Raw genomic sequence first — 17519 nt, forward strand, 5'->3', positions numbered from 1 at the left:
AACAACAACAACAACAACAATAATAATAATAATAATAATAATAATAATAATAATAATAATAATAATAATAATAATAATAATAATAATAATAATAATAATAATAATAATAATAATAATAATAATATTAATAATAATAATAATAATAATAATAATAACAACCATAATAATAAAAATAATAAACAAATAGATTAACTACCTTAAAAAAAGCCTTTAAAAAAAATAGACTGCCCGCGACGGGACTCGAATCCGCGACCTCTCCTCAACCCACCAACATCTCTAACCACTCGGCTATTATTTTTTATCTGATTTAAACCCATTTAAATTATATATAACCCGAAGTAAACTAGTTCCATGCCTCTTCATCTTCATGAAATCAATTCATCAAAAAATAAAAATTAGAATCTCGGTCCAAGAACAATTTCGGCCCAAATTGTACACAAATCCAATATATATCATCGATTCATCAATTTAATATTACTTGGCCCAATTTTAAAAAAAAAAATATTACGGCCAAATCAATTGTTGATCCTGATTTAATAGAATAAGAAACTGTAAAAAGGCTTTGGATTCCAATTCCCGTCCCCATCCTTAACTCCAGGTCACACTCCATTATCAATATTATATCTGATAAATACTAGTTGGAAAAGAAAGGAATAAGCACTCTTTGCTGCTATATAGGCGTTATATATATCGATAGTTTTTGTTGAACAATCAAACGAAAAAGAAAAAAAAATAACAAGTGGGTTTTTGTCGTTTGATCAGTTAATGAAAGGAAGAAGAAAATAGAAGAAACATAGATGTTAGTATTGATGTAAGGTGTCAGTTCTAGGTGGTTAATATAATCGTATAGTAGCAACATGGTGGGTTTAGATGGTGCTGTAAAAACAGGAAGTAGCATGTGGCTTTTGTTTTGAGTTTAATTACAACAGCACTCACAGAAGGTTTGTGGTGGTCGAAAAAGGTGTCATTCTAACAGCAACAATCATGAACAGAAGTCATTTGCAAGTGGGTTTCTTGTTCGAACAGAAACAGTAACGTGGCAGTAACAACGACGAACAATAACAGCTATTTAATAGTAATAGTTTATGGTTTGATGAAGGTGATTTTGTTTGTAAAAGATGATGGTTTTCGATGGTGGGTTGTGGGTCTCGATCAAGTAGGTTTTGTTTGGTTGATTAGAAGAATAAAACAGAAACACGTACCGTTTGTTCGGGTTGTTTTGTTGATCAGAACAACGGTTGATAACAAATGTTAAAGGTGGTGTTGTTGATTTGATCGAACTAGAAGACCGTAAGTTTTGATGTTAGTGTTCATGGTTGATGATAGCGATAAGGAAGATTATAAAGAAGATGGTTGTAGCTATGGATCATGGTGATGGTTTGTTAAATGAATTTTTCTCAAACACAAACTAATCAGTTTCTTATACAATTTGGAAGCTGTCGACATTCTATTCAAGCGGGAGAGAAGAGAACAAGAAAATAAAACAAAATATAGATAGGAATGTGTAACTGATTACAATCATTAATCTGATTTTGATATATACAAAATCAGACAAGAATAAGAATCAAATAAAACTTGATAGTGATACACAACGAATTCAATTATATAATAGTTGTCATATTGTTTTTAATAATAAATAAATATAATTAATAAATATAATTAATAATTATTTTAGTAATTATAATAATAATACTGATTAATAAGAATTATATTAATAATAATAATAATAATAATAATAATAATAATAATAATAATAATAATAATAATAATAATATTAATATGATAATAACAATAAGGATAATAATAAATGTAGTAAAAATGATAATAATACTAATTTGGATTATTTTATAATAAGCATAATGATATCTTTACTAATGATTTTTAATAATAATAACATCTAATCATAATACAATTAATAATGAAAATATAACAAATTACATGTTTCATCTTTCATATCTATATAGTATATAAAATAATATTAGTAATTCTACTACAATAATTTATACATATCTTAAATTCGTATCTATAAGTCATATATTTAAAATAATATAATTAATAATACTGATTTTAATATTAATATTAATATTGGTAATAATAATGAAAGTATTTAGTATATTAACTATATTTTTAATTTGTAATTACTTTTAATATATTTATGTTACAATTTATTACTTATGTAATGTTTACTAATGATATGTAATATATATACACTATATATATATATATATATATATATATATATATATATATATATTACAATATACATTTAATTATAGTTATACATAGAAATTGTATCTATTTATATATAGACTCATTTTAAATTACAACATATTTATTTTGTATTTTGTTTTACATTTTTAATTATATTTTATTATTTTCAATTATCATATATCCTTACATTTATATACATATATACCTTTTTATTTACAACAATTATTCGTGAATCGTCGGGAATAGTCACAGGGTAAATGAATTCATGAAAAATAGTTCAAACATCTTGAGACTCGATTTATTAAACTTTGCTTATCGGGCCAGAATCATTTACAGATTAGGTTTAAATTTGGTCAGAAATTTCCGGGTCGTCACATAAGAAAGGTGGTATGACTGTTACCACTAATGATAAAAATGAGTTAATTTCCACTCGGACTGTTACGGGGTGGCGTGTTTGTATTGACTATCATAAGTTGAACGACGCCATACGCAAAGACCACTTCCCATTACCTTTCATGGATCAAATGCTAGAGAGGTTGGCTGGAAACATCTTTTATTGTTTTCTTGATGGTTTTTCGGGCTATTTTCAAATTTCTATCTCCCCCGAAGACCAAAAGAAAACCACTTTCACGTACCCGTATGTCACATTCTCATACCGTCGCATGCCCTTTGGCCTTAATAAAGGTGCATGATGGACATATTCCATGATATGATAGAAGATTGCATGGAGGTGTTCATGGATGACTTTTCCGTTTTCGGTGACACTTTCGATTCATGCCTTCTTAATTTAGAGTGGATGTTGGTAAGTTGTGAGAAATCTAATCTTGTGCTCAACTAGGAAAAGTGCCATTTCATGGTACAAGGGGGCATAGTCCTCGGGCACAAGATTTCTAGGAACGGTATTGAGGTGGATCCCGCAAAGGTAACTGCTATTAAGAACCTTCCACCTCCCACTGATGTTAAGGGTGTTCGGAGTTTTCTTGGGCACGCCGGTTTTTATCGGCGGTTCATTAAGGATTTTTCCAAAATTGCTAACCCGATGAACAAACTCCTCGAAAAGGACACACCTTGGAACTTCTTCGAAGAATGCCAAAAGGAATTTGAACTTCTTAAGGAGAAACTCATCAATGCACCTATCATAATTGCTCCGAATTGGTCTCTTCCGTTCGAGCTTATGTGTGATGCATCAAATTTTGTTGTTGGCTCTGTTTTAGGCCAAAGGGTCGAGAAACATTTTCGACCCATTTATTATGCAAGCAAGACCTTGCAGGGAGCACAATTGAATTACACTACCACTGAAAAAGAGCTCCTTGTGGTGGTCTTTTCATTCAATAAGTTCTGGTCTTACTTAGTCTTATCTAAGACTATTGTTTTTACGGACCATTCTGCTCTAAAGTACCTATTTTCGAAACCGGATGCCAAACCTCGACTGCTTAGATGGATCTTCCTTTTGCAAAAATTCGATATCGAGATCCGGGACAAGAATGGTGCTGAAAATCTCGCGGCCGACCACTTGTCTAGACTCGAGAATCCGAATCTCGAAGTCCTTCATGAGTCGAGTATTCATGATGATTTTCTCAATGAGTACCTCATGAAGTTGGACAAGGTGGACGAGCCATGGTATGTGGACATAGCTAATTTTCTTGTTGGGGGTTTCTTGGAGAAAGGATGGTTACATCAAAAGAGGAAGAAATTCTTCAGTGACCTGAAACACTATTTCTGGGAAGACCCCTATCTTTTTTGTTGTTGTCCGGATGGAGTCATTCGTAGGTGCATTTCTGGTGAGGAATGCACTCGTATTTTGTTGGAATGCCATCGTGGCCCTACGGATGGGCATTTTGGTCCCTAAATCACGGGGAAAAAGGTTTATGAGGCCGGTTTTTATTGGCCTGGTATTTTTAAGGATGCCCATGCCGTTTGTAAATCTTGTGATGCTTGTCAACGGGCCGGACAAATCACCAAACGTGACGAAATGCCTCAACAAAGCATCCAAGTATGCGAGGTGTTTGACATTTGGGGAATTGATTTCATGGGCCCGTTTCCAAAATCCCATAACTATCTTTACATACTCGTTGCTATCGATTACGTTTCTAAATGGGCGGAGGCAAAGCCTCTTCCTACTAGCGATGCACGAGTTGTAATCACGTTCTTGATGGGGCTTTTTGCCCGTTTTGGTACTCCGAAGGCCCTCATTAGTGATAGGGGCACCCACTTTTGCAATGCATAAATGGAGAAGGTTTTGAAACGCTATGGATTTATCCATAAGATTTCTACCTCATATCACCCGCAAACTAGTGGGCAAGTTGAAAACACCAATCGGTCTCTTAAACGTATTCTTGAAAAGACCGTCGTTCGAATCCAAAGGAATGGTCCAACAAACTCGATGATGCATTGTGGGCATTTCGTACTGCCTACAAAACTCCTATCAGGACCACTCTTTTTCACTTGGTTTATGGTAAAGCATGTCATCTTCCATTGGAGATTGAGCACAAAGCACATTGGGCTCTTCGGACATGCAATCTCGATTATCATGAGGTGGTTCGCCTTAGGCTGACCCAATTGAACGAGTTAGATGAGTTGAGGCATGCTGCTTATGAAAACTCACTCATCTATAAGGAAAAGACAAAGAGGTGGCTTGACAATCGGATCAAAGGTCCGAAAGAATTTAAGGAAGGTGACCGTGTCCTTCTTTATAATTCGCATTTCAAATTGTCACCAGGAAAGCTTAAGTCCCATTGGTCGGGACTATTTGTGGTTAGGAAGGTGTACCCATATGGTACGGTGGAATTGTTCGATTTGAATGGTGAAGGTTTCAAGGTGAATGGCCACCCGGTCAAACACTATGTGGATGGTCCCCTAGAAATTGAAGAAGAGGTTAACCTCAACTTCGATCCGAAAAACGTTTAAATTTGGGTGAACGAGTCGAGTGAACGACTCGTTAATAAAAATCACATTTGTTGTATTTTAATGTATTTTTAGCTTGCAAGTGTATATTTAAGTTGAAACGACAATATGATCATTGGCGGGTGCTTAAGTATGATTTTTAGGGTCAAAATAATAAAAGTTGTGAAGGGAAATACGCCAGATATAAGCCGCGGCGCGGCCTGAATGACCGCGGCGCGGGTTAAAACTACAAATTGATGTCGAGGGATTTTAAAATTTCAGGGATTTTCAGTGTTCTAAGCCGCGGCGCGGGCCGCATCTGAGGGAAATTCCAATTCATTTTTTTTTATAAAGGAAAGTGGGTCAAACCCGACCCAAGGTTAAAACCCGACGGGAATTTAATATTTCTAGGGTATTTTTGCTGCTTAAAAACACACATATCCTATCTAACTAAGGAATGATTGCAAATCTTCTCAAAACCCTAATCTATAATCTTCAATTTTTGCTTAAATTTCTTCATCACATCTCTAATCCAAGGCACCTAAGGTCCGATTTTGACTTTCTTTTTCTTGTTCTTGCCTAATTACATGCTTATATGATGTTTAATTTTGGATTAGGTTTAGAATAAGTGTGGGGTTGTTGATTTTGCTCTTGTATGCTTAAATTAATCAAGGGTCTTTGTTAAATATGATTAGTATGTATGAAATTCATGGTCTTTTGTGTTTTTAAAACAAATCTTTGATTCTAGGGTTTGTGGTTGATTTGATTTCGAATTAGAGATAAGTAATTTGGAAATTTGGTTATGGGTTTTGTTAAATATGGTTTGACTTGAATGATAAGTGTGGGGTGTTTATTTGGCCGGGTAATTAGGGTTCTAGTTTTAATTGAATGGCTCTCGTATGTTAACTAGCTTTTATATAATATAGATGCCATGACATTGATGCTATGATGACTAGTGCTAGGATGTTTGTTGAAATTGGAAGTAAATTGCTAATTTTGGAGTTTGAATTTAACTTTCCACCAATGTTAATCACATCGAACGATTGAAGTTTATGCTTGAGATGCTATTAATTAATGATAATTGTTCGAGTATTTGGAAAGATGATTTGTTATGGTTGTAGTTTGTGGAGTTAACATTGGGCATGAATAATTTAATGCTTGTAGCAATTTGTTGACCACGGTTGACTTATGCTTTGAATGTGGATTGTTTGAATTTGAACGGGAACTAATCTTTAATGCTAATAGCTGTGTTTGTATTTGCGTTTTGCTTGTTTGGTGTTTGTTATTACAGAAGCAGAGAATGACGGCTGCCCAAAGGGAGGAAGAAAGGCTCTTAGAAATTCAAACAAATCCTTTGCAGGCATTAAGAGATGACGAAGACTATTCAGACAGATTTGAGTGATTAGAAGGCATCCAATCACTGGTACTTGGTATTTGGACTGGGCCCCGATGGAACAAGCGGGAAGACATTTAAGGGCTCATTTCCAAAGTGTGTTAACATGCGCTAAACAACCGGGTAATCATTTTATTCGCGCATGGGGGCAGGCCTTTATGTGTACGGATGTTATCTATGATGAGTTGGTGTGGGAATTCTTTTCCACGTTAACTTTTAATCCTCGTCGTGCGGTTACGGATGTGAGTTTCTTACAGTTTCGGTTAGGAGGAATGGATCGGGAAATGAGTAGGATGGATCTTTGTCGAGCGTTGAATTTATACCCTGACTTGGATGATTTCATTTTAATGCGCAGCAATACTGGTATCAACTTAGTGGCAAGAATCCGTTTGTGTCAAGTGAATCAAAGGGGTCAGACATTCGTGATAAGGATGCAAGGTTGATTCAAAGGTTCTTAGGGTGCACATTTTGTGCAAGAGTGAATGGGTACGACAAAGTGACAAATCATGATTTATGGTCGATTTATATGATTATGAATAACGAGTTTGCTGATTTGGCGAATCTGGTGGGTGAATATCTACGTAAGCATTCGATGGAGAAGCAACGGGCGAAACCACTTTTGGGTGGTCATTATGGTACAAAAATTGCCAAGTTTTTCAATATTAACTTCACTCGTTGCACGCCGGCTCGTGACTCTATGAAGCCGTTCGGGGCACAGTTTTATGTTAATGCATGTATGTTGATGTATAACTCGAATAGGACTATGTTAGTGGAATATGTTGAACCGTCTCAACGAGGGGGAGCGAGTGGTAGTGGTACGCGACACGATGATGATGAGGAAGTCGCGGCTCGCATTCATGAGTGTTTTGGTTCAGAGTCATATGAGCCGTATGGTTCGGGTAGTGGGCAACAGTTTTCATGACCTGTCCTAATCCATCCGGACGAATACATTACATTTGGTTACATCACGAGGTACTTGACCTCTATATGGTACATTTTACAAACACTGCATTCGTTTTTAAAAGACAAAGTTTCATTACAACGAAAGTTGACAGGCATGCATATCATTTCATAATATATCCAACTATAATTGACTTAATAATAATCTTGATGAACTCAAAGACTCGAATGCAACGTCTTTTGAAATATGTCATGAATGACTCCAAGTAATATCTCTAAAATGAGCAAATGCACAGCGGAAGATTTCTTTCATACCTGAGAATAAACATGCTTTCAAGTATCAACCAAAAGGTTGGTGAGTTCATTAGTTTATCATAATCAACCATTTCCATAATTTTAATAGACCATAAGATTTCATATTTTCATTTTTCAATAACATGCAATCTGCATAAAAATCATTCATATGGATTGAACACCTGGTAACTGACATTAACAAGATGCATATAAGAATATCCCCATCATTCCGGGAAATCCATCGGACATGATATAAAAACTCGAAGTACTAAAGCATCCGGTACTTTGGATGGGGTTCGTTAGGCCCAATAGATCTATCTTTAGGATTCACGTCAATTAGTAGATCGGTTTACTAATTCTTAGGCTACCAAGCAAAAAGGGGCATATTCGGCTTCGATCATTCAACCATAGAATGTAGTTCAATTACTTGTGTCTATTTCGTAAAGCATTTATAAAACAGCGCATGTATTCTCAGTCCCAAAAATATATATTGCAAAGGCATTTAAAAAGGGAGCAAATGAAACTCACAATACTGTATTTTGTAGTAAAAATACATATGACGACATTGAACAATGCAGGGTTGGCCTCGGATTCACGAACCAATATCATTTGTATATTTATTAATACACATAATCGTAATCGAACGTATATATATATATATATATATATATATATATATATATATATATATATATATATATATATATATATATATATATATATTATTAATGATAAAATTTTTGTATTAATAACTTATATATATTTTAACATTTAATTAAATGTAATTATTTTAAATGAAAATATTAATATAGTTAAATATACTTTTATATGATTATCATTTGTTGGTTAAAATTAGTAATTATAATTATACTAAGATAATCTTTGTAATGGCAAAAATGATAATATTAATAATAATTAATATTATTGATAAAATATTAATATTAATAATTCTAATAGTGATATTAATAATGATAGAATTACTAATTATGGTATTAATAATAATTATGACTTTACTAATATTAAAAATGTTAAGGATACTATATGATAATGATAAAAGTTATAATAAGGTTAATAAAAATAATAATGATTTTGATACTATGTTATATTATAATAACAATGATATCAATAATTATAATATTTCTATTAATTTCTTTAAATCATAATCTAATTAAAATTTCAACTTAATCAGTTCCATAATAATATTTATATTCAAGATTTCTATAATTATAATCTTAACAATATCATTAAAACTTTTATATTAATAATAATGATCATAATTACATCAATTTGTAATCCTAATCATAATAATAGTAATACTTATTTTAATATTAGTCTTATAAAATTAATAATAATGATAATAATAATAATAATATTTAGTGATAATACTAATAATGATAATGATTGTAATTTTAGTAATAATAACAATAATAATTAATAATAATATTGATCATAATAATAATATTATCTATAATATTTAATAAGAATAATACTAATAACAATAATAATACTAACAATTATAACAATAACAATAATAATAATGATGATAAGTAGTAATATTAATAACATAATAATAATAACAATAATAATAATGATTTTTAAAAAGAAAAAGAAACTACCTCAAAGCTTTTAAAAAAAAATGCCTCCAACAAGACTCGAACCCGTGACCACTCGCTACCCCGTAAACCCTCCTGACCCTCGAACCATTGCTGTTTTTCCTACTTTAAATCTCAACTGGAATTAATATAAACTGTGTTATGTTTTTACCATCTCCTTTCATCATCAATTTCAGTCGGCCAGAGCTCGAACCTTAACCAATCGATTAGCTATTATTTAGTTTTAAGTTTACAGTTTTCACAGGAATGTTTAAAAATTGAACAAGTTAATTTAAACAGCAAGAAATTAAAATTAAAAGAAGCTGTTCAGTCCAACGAAGAACATGAACAACTCGAAATCAATTTTGAAAATTTTGAAGATTTTAGATTATAATTATAGCATGAAAGAGGTCGAAAATCGTTTATGTAACCTTTCTGAAACATCAATTTCAACAGAAATGATCTATAAAACTATAATTCGTTTGAAGAACACAAGTTTGACTTTTTAAATTTTAATCTTTGACCTTGAAATTGGAAATCAATCGAGGGAATTGATACGTGAAAACTTACAGATAGTTTTAATGGATGCCTCATGACACATCTGCGTTAATAGATTTTGAAGTTGATCTAAAAATGGATTATGGATTAAAATGGGTTTACGAATAAAAATAAAAATTTGAGCTATTGCTGTGGTTTTCTTTTTGATTTCACGAACAGCAGAATATGTATAACGTACAAGTAATTGATTTATATTACATCAACAATTGATTGAATGTTGTTTATAGTGATGATGGATCGATAACAAGTCACGGGCGAGAAAGAGAGCAGAGACAAGAGAAAAAAAATAATATGATAATAATGATATGATATAACTCCTTACGCATATATATCTGTTTTCTCTTCTTTTTTTTTCTTTTTTTTATACAATATATTTAATATTAATAACTATAATTAATAATTATAATATTGATAAATAATAAATTATATTACAATTATATTTATACTAATACTAATTATTTTTAATGGTAGTAATAATTAATAATACTATAATAATCATATTAATAATAATAAATGATAATAATACTAAAAAATCATAAAAATGATAATAATAATAATAATATTAATAATAATATAATAACTTTTTCATATCAAATTTTATATATATATATATATATATATATATATATATATATATATATATATATATATATATATATATATATATATATATATATATATATATATATATATATATATTTTATATTAGAAATAACTAATATTAATAATACAAATATTAATATCAATATTAACAATAATAAAATTAATGACAATAATATTGATATAACAATTATATTTCAAACTTGCAATTAAATCTAATATAATACCATTTATTATTTATGTAATATTATATTATATGATGACATTTACAGAATAGTTATTATTTATATATTTTATATATATTTAATAGAAATCATATATAGATTCATAATAACATATATAATTATATATATCTATTTATTTTAACAATAGTTTAATTATTCTAATTATTATTTTACATTTTAATTTTTAATTAAATAGAATATAATTTACTAATTCAAAATATTATATATATATATATATATATATATATATATACTTATATTTATATTTATATAATATATAAACATATTTGTATACAACAAATGTTCGTGAATCGTCGGGAATAGTCAAAGTCAAATGCATTCATGAAAATAGTTCAAACATTATGAGACTCAGTTTAATAGACTTTGATTATCGTGTCAGAATCTTATAAAGATAAAGTTTAAATTTGGTTGGAAATTTTCGGGTCGTCTTAGTACCTACCCGTTAAAGAAATTTCGTCCCGAAATTTGAGTGAGGTGGTCATGTCTAACAATAAAAATGTTTTCATGACGGATATTAGCTGATAAATAGAGTTTTATCATTATTGAGTAATACAGATAAAATAATTCGATTATTCGAAGCGTATGAGTGAATTTATCACAAAAGAGTGAATAAATAATGGCATGTTCGTCTTAACCGGTGACGTAGTCACGGTTGACTTCTGGATTTCAAGGGTTTTAAAGGAAAATCTTCGAAATCTAAAAGATTTGATTCTTCGGCGAGTAAGGAAATTAAGATCTCTATAATTAAATACGGTGATCTATCTCGATTACTCTGTCTAATATTTCCATTATAAATTAAACTCTTCCGTTCCATTATTCTTACCATTCCTATACTTTCTTTCTGAGTTCATTGATATTGCTTTAAACATACATATAATTCGACGCAATATCATTTATATTTCATCAGCTTTTATCGTTTACTAAGACATTCAAATGTATAAATCACGAGAAAAAAGAAAAAAGATAATACGAGCTCGAAGTTTGAAGAAAAGACGATAAACGATGGATTTAAACCAAATATATATCGAGATAACGTTACCCGAATAGAAGTTCAAGATGAGCAAATAAAAAGAGTTCAAATAAAAAGTTCCAAATCAATAAACATCAACGCGGGATCGACATAGAACAAAACATAAAATAAAAATGAGAAAACAGTCGACAACTCTTACGCGAATCGTGTGGCCATCTACGCGAAACGCGTAGTATTTAAGCCGTACATGTATCGTGTGGAAATCTACGCGAAACGCGTAATCTCTTGATCAGATCTAGATTCCAAATGTAAATGGGACGGTTCCTTTTCTGTTTAATATTACTTCTTTTTTTTTAGTGGTACAGTAAGAAAAGCAGTACACTCATTTCACCTACTACTCGAATCTCATAATACGGAATACTTATACAGAGAGTTGAGAAGAGAGGAGTACACACATTTTAGAAGAGAATTACATTTACACACATACATTTTAACACAGTGAACATCAAATTTATTTTCTAGTATCTTTTGTAATTTGTATTAATTTCAGTTTCAAGGTTCAATATTTAGGATAGTTTCAAATATTAAGGGTGTATTGTTCGTGATTAAGAGTATTATTTTACGCGTGAAAGGGTGTTGTTATTGTAATTTTCTACCAATGAAGTTAATGAAAGTGAAGAATTTTTCGTAAGTATATTCTGTTAAAATTATCGTTATCAGTTTTTATCATTATTATTATGTTTGTATATTTATATTTTTATGTTTACCCTAGTATAATGAGTAGCTAATTTCCCTAGTGTTTGCTTAGATGTAGAGCCCCTAGTGAAATGGATTGTTATTATTTGTAAAAATTAAAATGTAACTTTAGTATTTTTAACATTAAGCCTAATTAAAAGAACCATTATTATGTATTTGGATATTTAACCCTTGTCACTTAATTTGTTAGATTAAAAATAACGAAAGTTATTTTTATTTATATAAATTAAGCTTCAACATTAAAAGTGATCTAGACGAACTTATAACTAATTTACTAACACTAAATTAAAAAGTAAGGTTCGGTGGTTTGGGTAATATCACTAGTCATATAATAGTGAAATTGTAAAAAGGGAAACCGTTATGATTTGGGTTTTGGCGAAGGTCAAAACTGGGTTGGGTCTCAATTTAAATACTTAAAGATTAGTCACTATCTAAATATAATCCAATGAAAATTAGATTTAATTTAGTTAGCCAAAACTTATTATTTTTTCGAAAGGAAAATATAAGTTTTATACTAAACATTTTAATACGAGCTTAAACTTAAAACAATCCATGGACCTAGAGGTGACACATTTAAGTAAACACTCCCTTTTATTTTATAAATCATTATTATTATTATTTACGTTTATTTATTCAGTAAAGTTAAAACTAAAAAATATATATACACAACATTATAACCAAGTGTATTCGTTACTGTTTTGTAATCTGGATTATAACATACGCGGATCGCGTATAAATCTACACGATACACGTACGTATTAAACCATATGCGAAACGCGTAAATCACTACACGAAACGCGTAAATACAAATACGAGTACTGTAGCGAACTAGGTTAAAATTTAGGGTTTTAATTATTTTATTATTATATTTAAGTTGTTAGTTTAGAATTAGTATTAATTTATAATTAGTAATTAGTTTATAACTAGTTAATTATTATAATTCCTATTAATTTATATTAATTTAGTTAAAACATGTTATTTAGTTAATTTAAATAAATTTACATTATAATTACTCAAAACAAAATTCTAAACAATTAGTTTTATTAAAAGTTATTATTTAATTAATTATCATTTAGTAATAAACTTATTAGTATAATTTCAATTAATTCACTTTTAAGTTAATAATTATAAATAATGTATTCGTATAAATTAATAAGTAGTTCAATTAAATTAGGATTAAGTTATATTTTATTATTATGTAGTATTATCAATTCCTAATCCAAAACCCCCTTAAAATAAGTTTAACTTCAAAGACTATTAAAAAAACATTTAACACTGTCTCCCTGTGGAACGAACCGGATTTACCAACAAACTAAACTACACGGATAGGACTAGTTGCCTATATATGTTTGAAACCAACCTAAAATCGTTAAAATACCATATATACAATAAATCAATTCGTGTAACAAAACAACTCAAATCCGCTCATAAATAAAGGTACTGTTTCAAACCATCAACTTTTTGGCGCCGCTGCCGGGGAGAAATTGTTCATTCAGGAATTTAATTACTTTTAGTTATTTGATCCTTTCGTCGGGATTTATTTTCCTAGGAAAGTTCTGTTTTTTTTTTCTCTTTGTTCTTTTTAAATTTCAACTAGGTTCCAGTCATACTGTAATATGGATGATTTTGAAGAATATGACCATGGAAAATCTTTTTAATGCCCAACAATTTAATCAATACTCTCAAACAAGTTTTGATGATAATTGGTGCGATTCATCTATGTTTAATAGGGTTGAAACTACATATATTTGTGAAAATTGTGGAGGTTACCATTTGACTTGGGAATGTGATTATCATATTTCCATGGATCAAATGGAGAGTTATGAACCCATGAACTATATATGGAATGAATATCAAGAGAATAACTCGAATCCAGATTTTTATTATCTAAACCAACCTTATTACGACTCTTCACAAAATTATCAACAATACCAATCTTCTGACCAAATACCACAAAATTTTCAACAAACTCAAAATGAAGAAAATTTCTCGTATAAATTTCAAAATATTATGATGAGTTTTATTGAAAGTCAAACCGAAACTAGGGAATTACTAAATCAACAATGCCAACAAAATCAAGCATCTATTCAAAATCTAAAAAGAGAAATGGATCGTTTGTTTACTATTCTTTCGGAAAGACAATCGGATGATTCATCAGTTGAGTCTCCATTTTATTATCCTAACCCTATTTTACAGGTTTCAAACGACCAAACAATTAATGAGGAGGATGAGGTGCAAATTGAAATTGTAAAAATTAATTCACATAACCCTCCTGAATTAAAAGAATAAGAAATCTCTATAAAAAACATAAATGAACGTGGGGTAAATGGAAATAAAAATGATGAGCATTATGATTCCGAGGTCGAAGTGGTAGAACCAGTTAATCATACGCCAGAGATCTTTTCCTGTTATACTAATCCGCTTTGGTATAATGATGAGGAAAATGAGGGTGTTACACCCGAGATCTTTACAGTTTATAATAATCCACTCGCGTATAATTGTGATAATGAGGAGGTCGAATTGATGAAGTTGCTAGAAAACATTGAGGATGAAAAGTTTAATATATTAGAACCACTTGAGAAGTCACCTTCTCATGTGGAATTCGTATATCCTCAAGAGGTTAACATTTGGAATATCTTAAAAAATGATCCATTTGGGCAGGATCCACCTAGGAGAATAAAATTTTTATTGCAAGCCGCACTTAGAGAAGAGTTGTACGTTGACTCTCGGGTTGAGTCATCCTTTTTCGGTCAACTGAAAAAGGATTTATCTGATATATTATATACCACCCGAGATGTAAATGAATGGCTCACTCTTCTAATTCGTGGAACTTTTTCCACTGATTTTACATGTCGTTCGATAAATATAGAGAAATTTGACCCCGCTAGGCAATAAAGTGTGGGGTCGAGTCGAGAAAACGACTTGTTGAAAAAAAAATCATGTTTTGTGTGCCTTTAATTCATTATGTGATTTATAATATTAAAAGTAAAAAAAATATAGAGTGCATTTAATTCTTATTAAATTTGTGTGATTTTTAAAAAATCTAAAAAATATTTAATTCTTTTATACATTAATTTTTTAAAAAAAATTGAATTTGAAAATTTATAAACGGATAAAGACCAGGTTTTACAACCGAACTTTTCGTTATGAGAAATATAAATATTATAAATGATATTTTAAAAATTTAAATAGTTACTAAGTTAAAAAAAATTAATAATAATAATAATAAACAAATAAATAAATTTTAAGTGCGTTTTTAGTTTATTATATTTTTATTTATTTATATATATACAAAAATTTTAAAGTGTGGGGTAAAATTTTGTACTATTAATGTACAACCCCATCTTGTGTGTGATTAACATGTTTGTTGACAGGTACTTATGATGATGATGCATTCGACATAACGAAACACCAGATTTATCATGTGATAAAGGGATTGGATATGTTGATACGATAAGAAAGTTTACAATCTCTAATTTTTAACTAAGGAAGTTCTAACAACCTTTACACTTTTTGTCCTCTCAAATTTATATATTTTATCTGATTTTATGTAATAAGGGCATTACATAATCTTAAGTGTGGGGTGGGAATATATAAATTCTCGAGAACTTATAAATTGGTGTTTTTACGAAAATTTTGAAAATTTTTAAACAAATATATCTAGTCAATTTTTAAGGTAATTACGAGCAATTAAAGATTAGGTGTCAAAAACCAAAATTATTGTCTCCATACATTAAAAATACATAAAGTTTATTTGATTAAAACATATAAAAGAAAACCAAGTATAACAGAATTTATAAACCCATATTTTTAGAACCATTTATCACACGTTTCTATGAAGTTTATTGCAGATATTATTGCTTTGGAATGTATAAACCTAAATATCTCATTAAGGAAGTAAAGTCTTCCAAAATGACACACTTGCTAACTTATGTTAGAAGATGTAGTCCAGAACAGCTGTAGGTTGACAAAAAATCTTGAAAAGTCATCTCTATCATCGGCTGGAAATCCACCTCACCTCAGCATCAAACAGGGTTTTTGGTGGTCAGACTTATCCTAACCATGAGATGGATCTGTCTCGTACAATGGGGGGGCACATTGCAAATTAGCTTTTAAGACTAATGAATCTAATCCCTAGATGGATGATCTCCATAAAGATCAACCGCATCTATGTTTGACCGCGGTCAACATACATATGCTATAACAAATTGAGGTGTGCAAACTCATGGTTCACCGATGATATTTGGACACGATATAATTTTACTCTAAAACTTGTGCTATTTTATGAATTATATTGTGTAAAATCATTTTTAGGACATTCGGTTTCAAGTTCCATGATACTTGAATTATGGCGGCGGATAGCTTGCTAATCGCCGACTGAGACTACGGTTTTCAATTACCCTCAACCGGAATTTGAGGTTAAAACCGGAAAACGTGTCTAGTGTAAAAACTAGCATGACATTTTATAAAAATCATAAAACGTTTTCACAAGGTCCAATTTTCCCTAAGGATCCAAATTTTTAAACCTTAATCACAAGTTTCAACTTTGTTTCTGTTGTTAGAATTTTATTTCGTGTGGTGTGCGTGTGATTCAATAAAAAAATTGTGTAGTGTTTCCAACTTATTCCATATAGCGTGTGTTTCATTTCGTGTAGCGTGTGTTGTGTGATTTAATGTTCGATAAGGAAAAATATGTAATGTTCCAGTTCAGTTTAAAAGATGTGATTGCTTGAGGACAAGCAACGTTCAAGTGTGGGGTATTTTGATATTGCTTTAAACATACATATAATTCGACGCATTATCATTTATATTTCATCAGCTTTTATCGTTTACTAAGACATTCAAATGTATAAATCACGAGAAAAACGACAAAAGATAATACGAGCTCGAAGTTTGAAGAAAAGACGATAAACGATGGATTTAAACCAAATATATATCGAGATAACGTTACCCGAATAGAAGTTCAAGATGAGCAAATAAAAAGAGTTCAAATAAAAAGTTCCAAATCGATAAACATCAACGCGGGATCGACATAGAACAAAACATAAAATAAAAATGAGAAAACAGTCGACAACTCTTACGCGAATCGTGTGGCCATCTACGCGAAACGCGTAGTA

At 30.2% G+C, this 17519-nt stretch overlaps 1 protein-coding gene across 1 annotated transcript; it reads left to right on the forward strand.

Annotated features, from left to right (window-relative positions):
- The first annotated feature begins 4240 nt into the window (after window positions 1–4240).
- LOC139871517 (uncharacterized) lies at window positions 4241–6496 on the forward strand. The gene is made up of 3 exons (XM_071859216.1): window positions 4241–4385; window positions 4556–5085; window positions 6386–6496. Exons 1-3 carry the CDS (start codon window positions 4241–4243, stop codon window positions 6494–6496), a joined length of 786 nt encoding a protein of 261 aa, XP_071715317.1.
- The last annotated feature ends 11023 nt before the right edge of the window (window positions 6497–17519 follow it).

This window comes from Rutidosis leptorrhynchoides, chromosome 10, assembly GCF_046630445.1.
Source record: "Rutidosis leptorrhynchoides isolate AG116_Rl617_1_P2 chromosome 10, CSIRO_AGI_Rlap_v1, whole genome shotgun sequence".
Taxonomy (NCBI): domain Eukaryota; kingdom Viridiplantae; phylum Streptophyta; class Magnoliopsida; order Asterales; family Asteraceae; genus Rutidosis; species Rutidosis leptorrhynchoides.